This window comes from Typopeltis vanoorti, chromosome 5 (genome assembly GCF_054136105.1).
Source record: "Typopeltis vanoorti isolate ZY-2024b chromosome 5, IOZ_Tvanoo_1.0, whole genome shotgun sequence".
NCBI classification, from domain to species: domain Eukaryota; kingdom Metazoa; phylum Arthropoda; class Arachnida; order Uropygi; family Thelyphonidae; genus Typopeltis; species Typopeltis vanoorti.
In genome coordinates, this window is record NC_143553.1 from 38314780 (window position 1) to 38329204 (window position 14425).

Sequence of the window (14425 nt, forward strand, 5' to 3'; positions counted from 1 at the left end):
TTAATTATTTTAATTGATCGACAATTTTTTGATTATTTTACTTGATCCTCACTATTGTGAAATTCTCTCATGAATTTCAACATCAAAACACAATAATGTCTTCTTTATCAGAAGATAAAGGGGTAGCCAATTTAAGATAATATTCTGTTCTCTGGCCAAGATTCATTCATTTTCTCTTCTTGGGTTGACTTTCACATCTATTCTTGAACATACACATCCTAGTCATGGCCTCAGTCGGTATAGATGAAGCCCTTTGGTCGGAAACACCTGAGTTTGGTTCCCGTCCATGAGGCGAGGAACCTTTATCTGGTCTCTTTTGTCTGAAGATGAGTTAGCCGGTCTCATACTCGGATTTCTCGTCCCTCGCAACAGGAAAACCGGCCCGTGAACAAGCATGGATCTACAGTCACGATATACATACTTAAAACTTCAACTAGGAAGGCTCAACCAGTCCTAAGGGATGGTTGAGTAATGGGGAAGGGAGAACCCAACATGAATAAATAAATAGCTTGTCTCAAAAAAAAAAAAACTTCAGAGCACTACTTCTTCCATGTAGCAAAACAAACAAAATTTATAAATCCCAAATCCATCATACCTTAGACTACTGTTCTTCCATTTTGGTGGATCAATACCATTTAAGAAAAAAGAGCAACCCACATAAGCTGACTTCTCTCAAAAATTTACTCTTATCATCTTTCTGACAGAGTATTATCGTTATCACATTCCTAACATGTAACCTCAAGGGGGTGTACAGAATACGATAGTACTATATGAAAAACTTACATCCTTACTAACTGGCTATCAACAATTTCCTCCAAATTACTGTTTTCTGTCAAGACTCCAACATATCAGATATTATATTTCTGTCTTCTAAGGCACTTTTTTACTGTAACAATCCACCTATATCTTGGTCTTCCTGTGGGTCTTTTTCCTACCAGCCAGGCAGAGAACACTTACTTTGCTAATCTTTCTTCTCCCATTCTGTTTAGGTGACCATACTACCTGAAATTAGCACTGCTAACACATTACTGGATGCTAACAATGTCAAGTTCTTTCCTAATATCCTTGTTTTTAATATGATATTGCCATTGATCCCATCTGTTCACGCCCCTAATCTTTCTCAGGGCTCTCATAAATCTGTGGTCTCTAGTTTTTGGTCAAGTGTTTCATTTCTAACACAGCTCTCAGATCCATAAGTTAAAACAGGTTGCAACACTGTCTTGTATACAGCTAAGTTAGTGTTTTGACTAATTTCTCTCTTATAAATTTAATATAAATATATTAATTTTTAAGATATTACTTTCAAGCCTCAACGAAATCCAAGCCGGACAGAAAACAAGGGAAATGACTGCAAACTGGAAAAAAAGTTAAGAAACTTTGGAAAAAGAAAAACATGGTGAAATATGCTACATGAAACATTAGAAGCATAGCACATAGAGAAGAAGAATTAGATAAAATTTCAAATGATGAAAATATAGAAATTGCAGTTCTTACAGAAACAAAAAAGAAACAGCTAATTACAATATCATATATAGTGGAGTGAACAAACAAATACATGCAAAAGCTGATGTAATGATTTGGATCCATAAATCAATTAAAGGAAAAATAACTCATTATACATACTGGAATGAAAGAAAGTAATTCTTTGTAAAAGAATTACAAAGAATATATGAAAAATTATATAAAACAGACCATATAATTATAGCCAGAGATCTTAATACCAGAATAGGAATGAAAAAAATTAACAATATACAAAAATTTGGAGAACCAACAGTAAACAAAAAATGGAAAGCGACTCATTGATTATACAATATATAATAATTTAAAAATAAGGAATACATTTCACAAACATAAAAATATACATAAATATACATGGTGTGAAAGAGGACAAAAATCAATAATAGACTACTTTATAGGAAATGAAAAAGCAGCAAACCTCTTCCTAGACGTTAAAGTTAGAAGAGGGCTAGAGATCGACACAGATCACTATTTAGTACAGGCAAAACTAAGGTTTCCACCAAACTGGCTACAAAAAATACAAAAAATAAACAAACTAGAGAAACAAAATCTAATTACAAAGTAAAACCACTAAATGATTCAAGTATAAGAAATTTATACCAACAGAGGATTAATAACTACTTAGAAAAAATACAAGAAAATGAAGACATTGAGAAAGAATGGAATAATATAAAAGAAATTATTGCATCAGCAGCATATGAAAGTCTAGGAATACAAAAAATATCAGAAAAATAAAAAATTACATATATAAGACAATGAAATAAAAACAATAATTGAAAATAAAAAGCTAGCTTTTAAAAGATGGTTAAGTAGCAAAAAATAAGATGAAATTGAATATAAAAAAAGACAAGTAATAGGTAAAAGAGAAACCAGAAAGAGACACAGAGAAAGCTGTGTTTCTATCATATGCAGAAACTGACACATACAAAATAAGACCCAATGCATACAAAATACTAAAACACGTGAATGCATATATAAAAGAAACTGCAAATATAAATTGTAAAACAGATGAAAAAGAATTCTTGGATTACTTTGCAGATCTTTGGACAGATAATACTGTCTTCAAAAATAATTACACCAGAAACTTACAAGATAATTTAAAGGATATGATAACAATGAAAGAATTAAAGGAAAACCTAATAAAATAAAAAATGGCAAATCAGCAGGAGAAGATGGGATATATTCCGAACTGTATAAATTTGCTGGAAAAAAATTTCATCAAAGATTATTAAAATTTTTAAATAAAATATATACAAATGGACAAATACCAATAAAATGGAAAACAAAACCTGCTAACTATAGAGGTATTAGTTTATTGAATACATGCTAAAAAATATATAGTAGAATACTTAATGAAAAAATTAAAATATACAGTGAAAAAATATTATTAGAATGTCAAAATGGATTTAGAAAAGGATGCACCTTTCGGTTTAAAAATTATTTATAGAAAAAAGAAGAGAATTTAATTTAGAAACTCATCTTTTGTTTATAGATTATAAAAAAGCATTTGACAAAGTAAAAAAGATATATACTGTTTGATATATTACAAAGAATAAATATATCTAATATTTTACTACATGCAATATTGAATATACATAAAGTTAATGAAATAAAAATAAATGAAAAGTTGTCTGAAAAACAATCTATAAACCAAGGAGTAAGACAGGAATGCCCTCTGTCTCCAACACTTCAATATTTACATTAATGAAATATTAATACAGTGGAACACCTTAAACAATCAAGGTATAGACCTTTCCCAGAATAACAAAATAAATACGCTAATATTTGCAGATGATCAGGTAATAATATCATATAAAGAAGACAATTTAAAAAGAGCAATATATAATTTAACCGTTATAGTAGAACAGTTTGGAATGAAAATTTCCTTAGATAAAACTAACACAACAGCATTTTGTGGAAAAACTCCAGTTAGAAGTAAAATAGTTATTAATAATAAAAATATAGAACAGAAATACTTTCAGTTATCTTGGATCTGAAATATCATATAAAGGAGAAAAGACAAAATTAAAAACTTGAAAATTTTTACAGATTATAGACCTGATAAATAGAACACTCAACCCAAATACAGTACAAAAAAAAAAAAAAGCATGCTTGAAAATATACAATACTTGAGCAGTGCCAACATTATTACATAACAGTGATTTTGGGCAATAAACAAAGAATAAAAATAAGTGAAATGAGATTTATGAGAAAAAATGCAAAATACACATTATTAGATCAAAATAGGCACGAAGACATTTTAAAAGATCTAAAAACAAAATCAATAGAAGAAAAACTAAAGAATTATAAACAAAAATGGATAGAACATGAAAAACGAATGGCCAACACCCGATATCCTAAACAAATACTAAAATATAAGCCAATTGGAAAGAGAAAGCAGAGTAGACCTCAAAAAAGGATACTGGACGGATAATGAGGCAGGAACAGACCAATATGGTGTGGTGTATACCCATACTTATTGTTATGATGATGATTAATATAAATTTATTCAGTTCACTTCCTACCATGCCGACTTTGTTGATTCTGTTGTCTATTTCCATATTTAATTTACCATCTTCACTAAAGATTAGTTCTACAGGTTCTCCATTTGCAATGCAGTTGATATTTCAATGTTTCTGCCTATTTCCATTCTCTTTGTCTTGTTACTGCACATTTTCATACTAAATTTATTGTAACAGTTATTCAATGAAGTCAGAGAATCTTGCAGACTTGTACTGGGTTTATTTTAAAGTATAATCATCTGCATAAAGTGAAGTGAAGAGCCGAGATTAAAATCTCCAGTTTTGATATCAGGTTTAATACAGCTTTCCATTAATAATGTGATCCATATAGATAATGAATAACAGGGGATAATGCACATCCTTGTCTCACACCAGATTTAACATTAAACTATCTTCCTGAACTTCCTTCAATTCTAACTGCTGACTTACAACTCAAATAAAGACTAAGTATTGCTTGATATAATGCCCCATTGACACCATATAATTGTAGCATTTTGAATAGCTTTTCTCTTGGCACTCTGTCATATGCTTTTTGCAGGTCTATAAAACTTAAATACAGATCTTTGTTATATTCCCACGATTTGTAAACTATTTGTCGTAAAGTGAAAATCTGATTCTGACAGCCACTATTTGGCCCGAATCCAGCTTGTTCTTCACCAAACTTCCTTCCACAAGCTTTCTGAAGTGTTTCTCAAGTATACTTGCATAAATCTTACCAGGAACATTCTCCAGGGCCTTTGTAATTCTCACATTGTTTTATTTCCCCTTTTATATATGGGTACTATGAGAGCTCTACTCCAATTATCAGGAATTCGTCCCACTGTCCAGGCATTCTGTACTATGCTGGTGCAGCCACTAAGACTTTTATGCCTCCATACTTGCACATTTCCGGTTGAATATCATTAATCCTGCTGCCTTTCCACATTTCAGCCTTTTGATGGCTTTTTCTACTTCAAATATGGATATGCATTCTTGATTTAATGTCTGTTGAGTGTTTTTTTATTACTGTGCTGTCATCACTGCTCGCTTCATCTAGCAATTTTTCAAAGTAATTACTCTACACATCAAGGATGTTTTTTTCCAGTTTTCATGTCACCTTTACCATCTCTAATTCCTTTTACAGCATTCTTTCCTCCATTTTTGAGCTTTTTCAACAACCTCCACAACATCTTCGCACCATTCATATTTATTTTCTATGTTCATACCAAAGTCTTCCCATGACTTTTGTTTAGCTAGTTTTACAAAGAGTTTAGCTTTTCTTAAACATGTCTCTGTATTCTCTAAGAGCACAAGCTGACATATTTTCCAGTAATTTTCTATATTCTTTCTTCTTTTCCTTCACTGCCTATTTAACTTTCTATGTCCACCATGGAGTTCTGATTTTTCTATCCTTGCAGAAAACCTCACCACAACCTCTCTGGCTGAATGAATGTTTTCGTCAGGGCTTCCCACTGAATTTCGAATGTTTGGTTCCTGTTCTCAAACTATTTCATTTTTTCTTAAATAATGTTTGTGTATTTCAGTCTACAGTTCATATTTCAGAGCTGCTCAATTTTTTTTCACTTTAAAACTTTCTTACATGCTCTTCTTTTCAATATGAAATTCAATTTTATCTTGCTCAAGACTAAATGGTGATCACTTCCATTTTCAAATCCTCTGCATACTCTAGTGTCCTGCACCAGGGAGAAAACATCACTATCAACAATAACAAAGTCAATGAGACTTTTCTTATTCCTAGCCTCTTCTCTCCATGTGAATTTGTGCACATTTTTATGTTGGAACATTGTGCTAGTAATTACCACTCCATGTCTTGAGCAGAAATCTAATAGGTATCTGTCATTAAAGAGCTTTGCTCTTTTCTCCAAATTTTTCGCAAAATATTTCTGTATGTCTGACAATCATTTTCCTCTGCTATTTAGATCTCTAACAAGGCCAAAGTGTTCCTTTTTTACAGTATCAGATGCTTTCTCTAAAGCCTCAAAAAATTCCTCAACTTTTACCTTAATAGAATCTTTTGTGGGATGATAGGCACAAATAAGTCCCATTGTGAGGTTCCCAATCTGATATTTGCCTACATCACTCTACTTGATATTGCCTGTCATTTAAGAAATTACCCTCATATTCAGTGTTCAATACTATAGCTACAACTTTTCCCTGATTCCTATTGACTGAATATAACATATTGCTTATAAAGATTTCACTAGTTTTTTGTCTTTTTTATTTCATTCACCCCTATTATCTCGATCTAGTACTCATCCAATTCTTCGGCTAGATCCATTTCTTTGCCATCCAAGTTTCTTATGTCGATAGTACCGATCTTGAACTCTCTTAATGTTGGGAGTAGTTCCTGTTCCAGTAGCCAACTGTTCACTGTTTGCCCTGGTTTCCTGGCAAAATTAATGAGGGTCTTGTTTAACCAGGTGATAGTTAAATGATGCTTTTGATTATTTCATTTTTAGAGATATTTTAATTGACACTGTCTCACCGAAACTGCCTACTGCCATTCCTCCATTTTTCCTCTACTCATTTACCTCTCAGAGGCAACTATTGGTCAACATTCACAAATAGTTAAGTTCCAAGCTTATTAAGCATCCTGTTCTTTAATAAGTTTAGTTTAATACTTTATCCAAGTGTGAGCAAACAAAGTTTGCACCTGAAAGTATCTTCAGGACTGAGCTAAGGTGGAGAAAGCTATCATCACTCCTATCTCAGTATCTCCCATAATGCAAAGCACATCTCCTTGCAGATACGTGTAATGCTGTGAATTAAGGCAAGGGCCACTACCCATACCAGTTTCAACCTTTATTGAGGTCTCGTCAGTGGGAGCCAGGTCCAGTAGTGGAGACACCAAGGCAGAAGCAATGAGAAGTCATCCGCACCTATAGGAGTTGCCAAAAGGTGTTCAACCTTATTATTAAATTACTCCAGATTCAGAGAAAGATGTTGAGAGTTTATTTTTCACTTGGTTAGACTATAATAAGTTTAGTTTAATCCTTTATCCAAGTGTGAGCAAACAAAGTTTGCACCTGAAAGTATCTTCAGGACTGAGCTAAGGTGGTGCAACACCAAGGCAACTCATGGCAAAGGTGGAAAAAGCTATCATCACTCCTATCTCAGTATCTCCCATAATGCAAAGCAAATCTCCTTGCGGATAAGTGTAATGCTATAATCTCCACCTTTGCCACGAGTTGCACCACCTTAGCTCAGTCCTGAAGATACTTTCAGACGCAAACTTTGTTTGCTCACACTTGGATAAAGGATTAAACTAAACTTATTATAGTCTAACCAAGTGAAAAATAAACTCTCAACATCTTTCTATGAATCTGGAGTAATTTAATAATAAGGTTGAACACCTTTTGGCAACTCCTATAGGTGGGGATGACTTCTCATTGCTTCTGCCTTGGTGTCTCCACTACTGGGTCTGGCTCCTGATGAGACCTCAATAAAGGTCGAAACCGGTATGGGTAGTGGCCCTTGCCTTAATGCATAGCATTACACATATCCGCAAGGAGATGTGCTTTGCATTATAGGAGATACTGAGATAGGAGTGATGCCTTGGTGTTGCACCACCTTAGCTCGGTCCTGAAGATACTTTCAGGTGCAAACTCTGTTTGCTCACACTTGGATAAAGGATTAAACTAAACTTATTATAGTCTAACCAAGTGAAAAATAAACTCTCAACATCCTGTTCTTTTATTACAGCCATCTCTGTTATTTCAAATAGCACTTCATGTATTTAAGAAACAATACAGACTCCCCCCCATCTTTAATCAATTGCCTACACAAAAGGCACCATTTCAATCCCTAGAACCTCTAAAAAGTGATTTAGCCAATTGACTGTTCCAAACTGGAGAAGTAAGGTCCTAAACAGACAGTAATGGAGGCATGAAATCCAGGAGACCAAAGCCATGATTTGGGCTGAAGAGCCATAAGAACCTTTAATCCACCTATGTTATAAGTGCTCAAAACTTCACATATAAGAGTACTATGAAATATTAAATAAATGAAGCAAAATAACACAATAACAGAATAGAAGTAGTGCTACATTATGGATATAACTACACAACTGCAATTAAGTAATCAATGAACTGCACTTCTTCTTTGTTACATTATCTGATAAAAAATATCTGGACACCCTTTCAGAGTAGTGGATATGGCTATATAAATCACAACCATGGGTCATACAGGCATAAAAGGAAGCACAGTCTGGCAATCTTCATGGACAAACAATAGTAAAATGAGCAATGCCGAGGAGCTCAGTGGCTTTCCATGTGGCATTATCATAGGTTGCAACCTTTGCAACAACCTACTTTGAGAAATTCCTTCCTTGCAGCAGTTACCTCAATCAAGTTTAAGTGATGTTATTGTGAAGTGAAAATGCCTAGATGTAACAGCAGCATAATTGTGACTTAATAGGCCACACAAAATCACAGACCAGGTCTGTAAATTGCTAAAGTGCATGGCATGAAAAAAGCCTATTTTGTTTGAAGGCACTTGCTACTGAGTTCCAAAAAGCCTCAAAGCAATGGCAAATGCTTGACAAGAGCTGAAGAATATGGATTCCCTTGGCAGCACGCAGACACACACACACACACACACACACACACACACACACACACACACACACACACACACACACACACACACACACACACAAGGCTAACATCTGCAAGAAGAAACAAGTGTCAAGTGGAGTGGTGTTGTAAAATCTCTCATGATAAGTGATTCCATAACTTATCATGCTCGGTTTTACAATGGTTTTGATTCAGGAAATGCACAAAATTTATATGTAAAATGTTGAATAAAGTATTATCAGTCATTGTGTTCAGAAAAAAAGAATCGTCTTTGTTCCCATAATTTGTACACGAATCAGCAAGTTTATGGTGAGATTAACAGCAGAACAAAGAGGATTATCATGAAAGAAAAAGTTACAAAGAGTTGCGACAGATGGCGTCATCATATCAAAGGGACAGCAAGTACCAAAGACAAAGGAGTCGAAACGCATTAGCACGCCCAGAGGTAAACACATGTTAAGATCGAAAGATACACGAAAGTAAAGACAAAGGAAGCTAGACACATATAAGGTGCTCCAGTACGCAAAATTATTACAGGATTCTCAATGCTTACCCTTGCCTGTAATCGCTGACCATTCACGGTCGGCAAAGAAAGGGAAAGCTTCGTGTGTCTGCTTTCAGGATTCCCAAGACATGTCCGTGTTTGAAGAAATTTATCATTCGTGATCAAAGGGAATAAAAGAGAAACTTCGGTTATCGTCAACGTGGATCATCTACATGAAGGAGACTTTATAACAAGACATCAGAAAGGAAGAGATCGACACAGTGAATGATATGAAGGTTAAGAAGATATCTGTAGGACTTTTGGTTAATGCAAAGGACTGTTTATGAAGGAGAAAACTGTGAGTAACTATATTTCTGAAGTTGTGTTATGTGTATGAGTCTAATATATGTAATGTGCCAGAGAGATATTGTGTAGAAAGTAGTTAAATTAGACTAAACCAGTGTATGTGTATATCACAATCATGTAATGTTTAAGTTAAGTGTTATGATAATTCAGAATCAAGGTTTAGAGGAATGACGAATTTGTATATATCTAGGGTGCATATTGTAAATATTCTTTAGGTCTTAATAAATACTTTGCAAACAACACCCAGCCTGGTTGGCCGAGTGGGTAGCGTATCCGCTCTCCTTGCGGGTTCGAATCCCGCCGTGGGCATGGATGTTGTGATTGTCTGTGAAAGTACTAGTGGTGGTGGTAGTCGGCAGCAGATACCGTTGGTGTTAGATGATGAAGGTTGGTGGAGTAGTGAGACGAAGAGTTGTAGAGTAGATACCCTCCCTCGATGAGTCTTTGGACTCTCTGGAGGTGTGATGTAATAATAATATACTGAACTGTGAGGTGTGGATGCACTAACTCCAAAAAAATTCTGAACCTGTATGCGAGTAATGTTTATGATTTTTTTCATGTAGCTTTAAATTTTAAATTTATCCCTCTTAGTCAGTTGTGGCAACTGACTAAGAGGGATAAATTTAAAATAAAGTGGGGAATGCGCATATGATTTCAGATACCTGCATTGTCTTTGAATAGCATCTTATACTCTTATTCTCAATATATAGTCTAGCTGGCACAGTCGATAAACAAATTTGCTAGGCTACAGAGCGTGAAAGATAAGACACAGAGTAAGCATATATATGGCAGCAGTCGGAAAGTAAGACAGCCGACCATAGTAAGAAAGTTAAAGACAAGGCAGGACAGATATGGATAGAAATAGAAATTAACATGTTTTACAAAATGGTGCAGCCGATATGTGAATAAAATTTTACAAACGCTGCAACCAACGTTGATATAAAATATAAGATTTTTTTTACAGTGTCACTAACTTATGTACTATAACAAGATGGCAAATGTCTTGGACAAGGGAGATGCGTAGACACAGGTATACTTATATTTTACAAAAGCTTTTGATAGACTGTCCACATGACAAGCTGATAAATAAAATGAAAGAAATAGACTGGATAATAGACTAGTGACTGGCTATCACATAGGTATCAAAAATTTGTATATTGTCCCGAAAGAGTAAGGCCACTAGTGGTGTGACATAGGGATCCATCATTGTTCAATTTGTATATTAATGATATTGGGATGGAATTAACAGGTGACATACAGCTGTTTGCAGATTATACAAAATTGAGGAGAGCAATGCAGTCAAGCAGATGTTATGGACATCTGCTTGACTGTCCTTACAGGAGGACTTGAATGGATTGCATGACCCAGTTCAGTGTTGCAAAGTTTAAGGTTTATGGTAAGCAATAATGGGATGCAAAATATACACTTGGTGGGAAAACTTTAAAGGAGGTAGAGCAGATGAGAGATCTGGAAGTGGTGGACAAGGACCTGAAATTCAGGGGCCATACTGCATAAGTTGCAAAGATGTTACATCTCATAATGGTAATGATGCAGAGGATCGTGAGGTGCAGAAATGAAGTTATGATGCCATATAAAGCCCTGATCAGGCCTTATACAATCTGGCAATCAAATCTGCACACAGATTTTCATAATGACAAGTTTGTTAGAAAGGGTCCAGAGAAGATTCTCAAAGGTGGTCAGTGGCTTATGAAATGTGAAATATGAGGACAGAATGTAAATTACAAAGCTTTGTGAATAGGAGGAGGAGAGGATATGATTGAATCATAAGTTAGTCAGAGGTTATCAGTTTGACATGGAAGAGATTTTTCATAGCAAAGGAAGAGGTGGGTAGAACAAGAGGCTACCCCTGGAAACTGTATAAGGAGGATGTGAGCAGAGGAGTGAGGAGCAAATTCTTTACATGGAGAGTGGTTGGCGAGTGGAATGCATTGCCTGAGTGTGTTGTGAATGTAGACACACTGAATCAGTTGAAGGCAGATGAGCTTTGTGTGTGACAGTGTGTACCTCTAATGATAAGTCTGAGTTCATGGAGGTCAGATGTTAATAATAAATGTCACCATCACTGAACTCTGAAGAAGAGAAAATACATTCTCTGAAGTGATGAACCATGCTTCACTATTGCAGTCCAATGGACAAGTCTGAGTTTGGCAGATGCCAGGAGAATGCTACCTGCCCAAATGTGTGGTGCCAACTGTGAAGTTTGCTAAAGGAGGTATCATGATCTGTGGTTGTTTTTGATGGTTTGAACTGGACTCCTAGTTCCAGTGACAGGGAATCTTAACATTGTGCCCTATAATGACATTCTAGACCATCGGTTCCCAACTGGTGGTATGCATACCCCCAGGAGTACGTGCTGGGCCATTCAGGGATACACGAAAAACAATCACTAATGGTGAGAAAACAAGTAAAGTAAACTATTTTACATTAAGATAAGCATTGAACAAAAGTGTCAGTATTTAAAAACAGCTATTTTAAAAACAAGGGGTACAATTTATAGAAGATTGAAGTCTATTATAGCAGCAAAGGATAAACCAACTTCATATTATATAGGATTAATATAGGAAGTATTAAATTCTGTTTTAATCCTTTCTGAGTGTTGTAAAAAAGTACATTAAGCCTCCAACATGACAACTCCATATTAATGCCTTTCATACTGGAGTAAGATTTGGAATGAGCAGGTGTCGGATATTTTTGATCAAATAGTGATAAATCAATTAAAAAAAAAAAGTCATACATTAAGGAATATTACTCACCAGTCTGTAGAAAGACCACTAAGATTAAATGTTAAGTCTGTAATAGGAGAAACGGAATTACAAGGAAGATCAGGGGAGCTATATAAGCAAATGTTTAGCTTATGTCGAATTTTGTCCTGAATAGCAGACATCTCCTCAAGCAGGTTAGTTAGTTCCTGAGAAGGTAAAAATATACATAGCTGCAAAATAAACAACTTCTCTGTAACCAAATAAGTAATGACTATTCAAACATTAAAAATACTTTTAAATCACACAATATCATTAGGAATCTGCATGGAGCTGAAAAACTCATGAGAGATACACACCAATCCTACAAACACAATCCCCCCCCCCCCACATTCTTAAATTGTTCATTAACAAAATACCAATAACTACCTCCTGTAAACTATCTAACTCATTTACCCCTCTCTCCCTACCCCCAAGAAACCCTTGGTCTTATTTTGTTGCTAACCACACAAACAACTTCTAGGGGCAATCTCTTCTTCTCTCACATTCCAGTCACATATTAGAAATTTCTTTAGGCATCTACTCTATAAAATCCCCTCTGGTATGCAATTTTTCTTTATCACATCTCTTTTTCTCAGCTAAACTTTGTAACTAACGCTAAGTCTATCCTCCTAGTAAAGCACCCTACAAACCAGTCACCAAGACAAGATTTAGAGGCAAGTGACTTCACTTGCCTTCGAATCTTTTTCATCACTTCCACATTCCCCAAGAAACCCTGGATTTATGTTATATCCTGTTAAATGTTATTGCAAAATTAGCAATATCGTGATGTAGCCACTTTCAATTTGCAATGCAGCTATTACTTTATTGTAGAAAGTGAGTAAATTATTAAGCTAACCGCCTTCATCCACTCCCCCCCCCTTCACAAAGCTACAGTGTCTCTCTATACCAGTGATGGCGAACCTATGACACGCATGTCAGCACTGACACACTTGAGGGTTTCAGGTGACATACCTTGGATGTTGAAAAATATTGGTATTCTGATGAAAAAACTACGATAAATCGTGTAAGATCGCTCTCAGTTAAGGCAAATTAGGTTTGTTAATTGAAAGAACTTTCTACCAGTAGTCAGCAACAGAAAAGTCATTAAATGTAATGTAAGTTTGTAATTTCAGTTTATTAAATTAATTGTATAATATGAATTCATAGATTTTATATCAATGTCCTATTAAATAAATAGCCTAATATGATATGTATAAGTCACCATCTATGATTATGTAGTTACATTTATAATGCATGTATGCAAGTGGCACATCAACAACATCAATATTTAAAAAAAAAAAAAAAAAAAAAAGTTTGACACACCTGGGTCAAAAGGTTTGCCATCACTGCCCTATACAGTATCATGTTCCTATCCACACATTCCTGAATTCTGTCTATAATCACGTTTACGAATATCATAACCACCACTGCCAAGATATTAAATGGAAATTCAAACATCAGTCTTCGAGTCTCCTTTGTTTAAATGGAATTACTGTGCTCTCTTTCCACTCACATGGCATTCTACCAGCACCAAGACTTAAGTCTGGGTAGGGACATCGCCATTTCTCTTGAACTTTCCTGTAACAATGGGTAATATCTTATCCAACTTCATTCACTCTATTCATGAGATTTCTTAATATCCTAAACAAATTGTTATAATGTACCTTTATTCCTTTCTCAATCCCCATCACACCAGTCTGCATTATTGTCACCAGGATGATACTTTCAAAGTTACACTCAGCGGTTCGACTACTTCTTCTAATTCTGTCTCCTCCTTACTATCAGCATTAATGAAAGTTAACACTCCATAACTGTTATTTGTTTTGCTTACCACACAGCATTTGGGATTTCATTTGGTCTGTTGAGTTAATTTTCTCAGATAATTTGACTGCCTTCCTCACTATGTCAATCATCCGTGCTATGCTTTGTATTGCTCTGTAGCTCCTATTTAATGATGCTACTTATCGATTTGACTTTCCCTATTCATCCTCTCATGAAATATACTGATTCCATTAAATATCTCTTATTTATTTCTGATTGATTACCAACATCCTTCTCATCCTTCTGTTAACCTTCCAAACGGCCAGGACATCTATAGACGTCCAGCTAAATCTGGATATGATTCAGCTCACCTGTTTAAAGAACCAGGATAAGAAGTGCAATTTGACCGTCCTGTCCATTAGAAGGTGTGATAAACCC

The 14425-nt window shown here is 35.0% G+C and overlaps 1 protein-coding gene across 3 annotated transcripts in view; it reads right to left on the reverse strand.

The window, feature by feature from the left end:
- LOC150106324 (M-phase inducer phosphatase-like) overlaps positions 1 to 14425 on the reverse strand; it is a 349715-nt gene that overhangs the window by 318558 nt on the left and 16732 nt on the right. For 2 of the 3 annotated variants that reach the window (XM_090392364.1, XM_090392361.1), the window contains exon 2: positions 12239 to 12393. In XM_090392364.1, coding sequence (XP_090248490.1) covers positions 12239 to 12369 — 131 coding nt within the window. In that variant the 5' untranslated portion in view covers positions 12370 to 12393. Of the gene's footprint in view, positions 1 to 12238; positions 12418 to 14425 lie in introns of all 3 variants that reach the window. The other variant, XM_090392362.1, reaches the window with a different exon arrangement.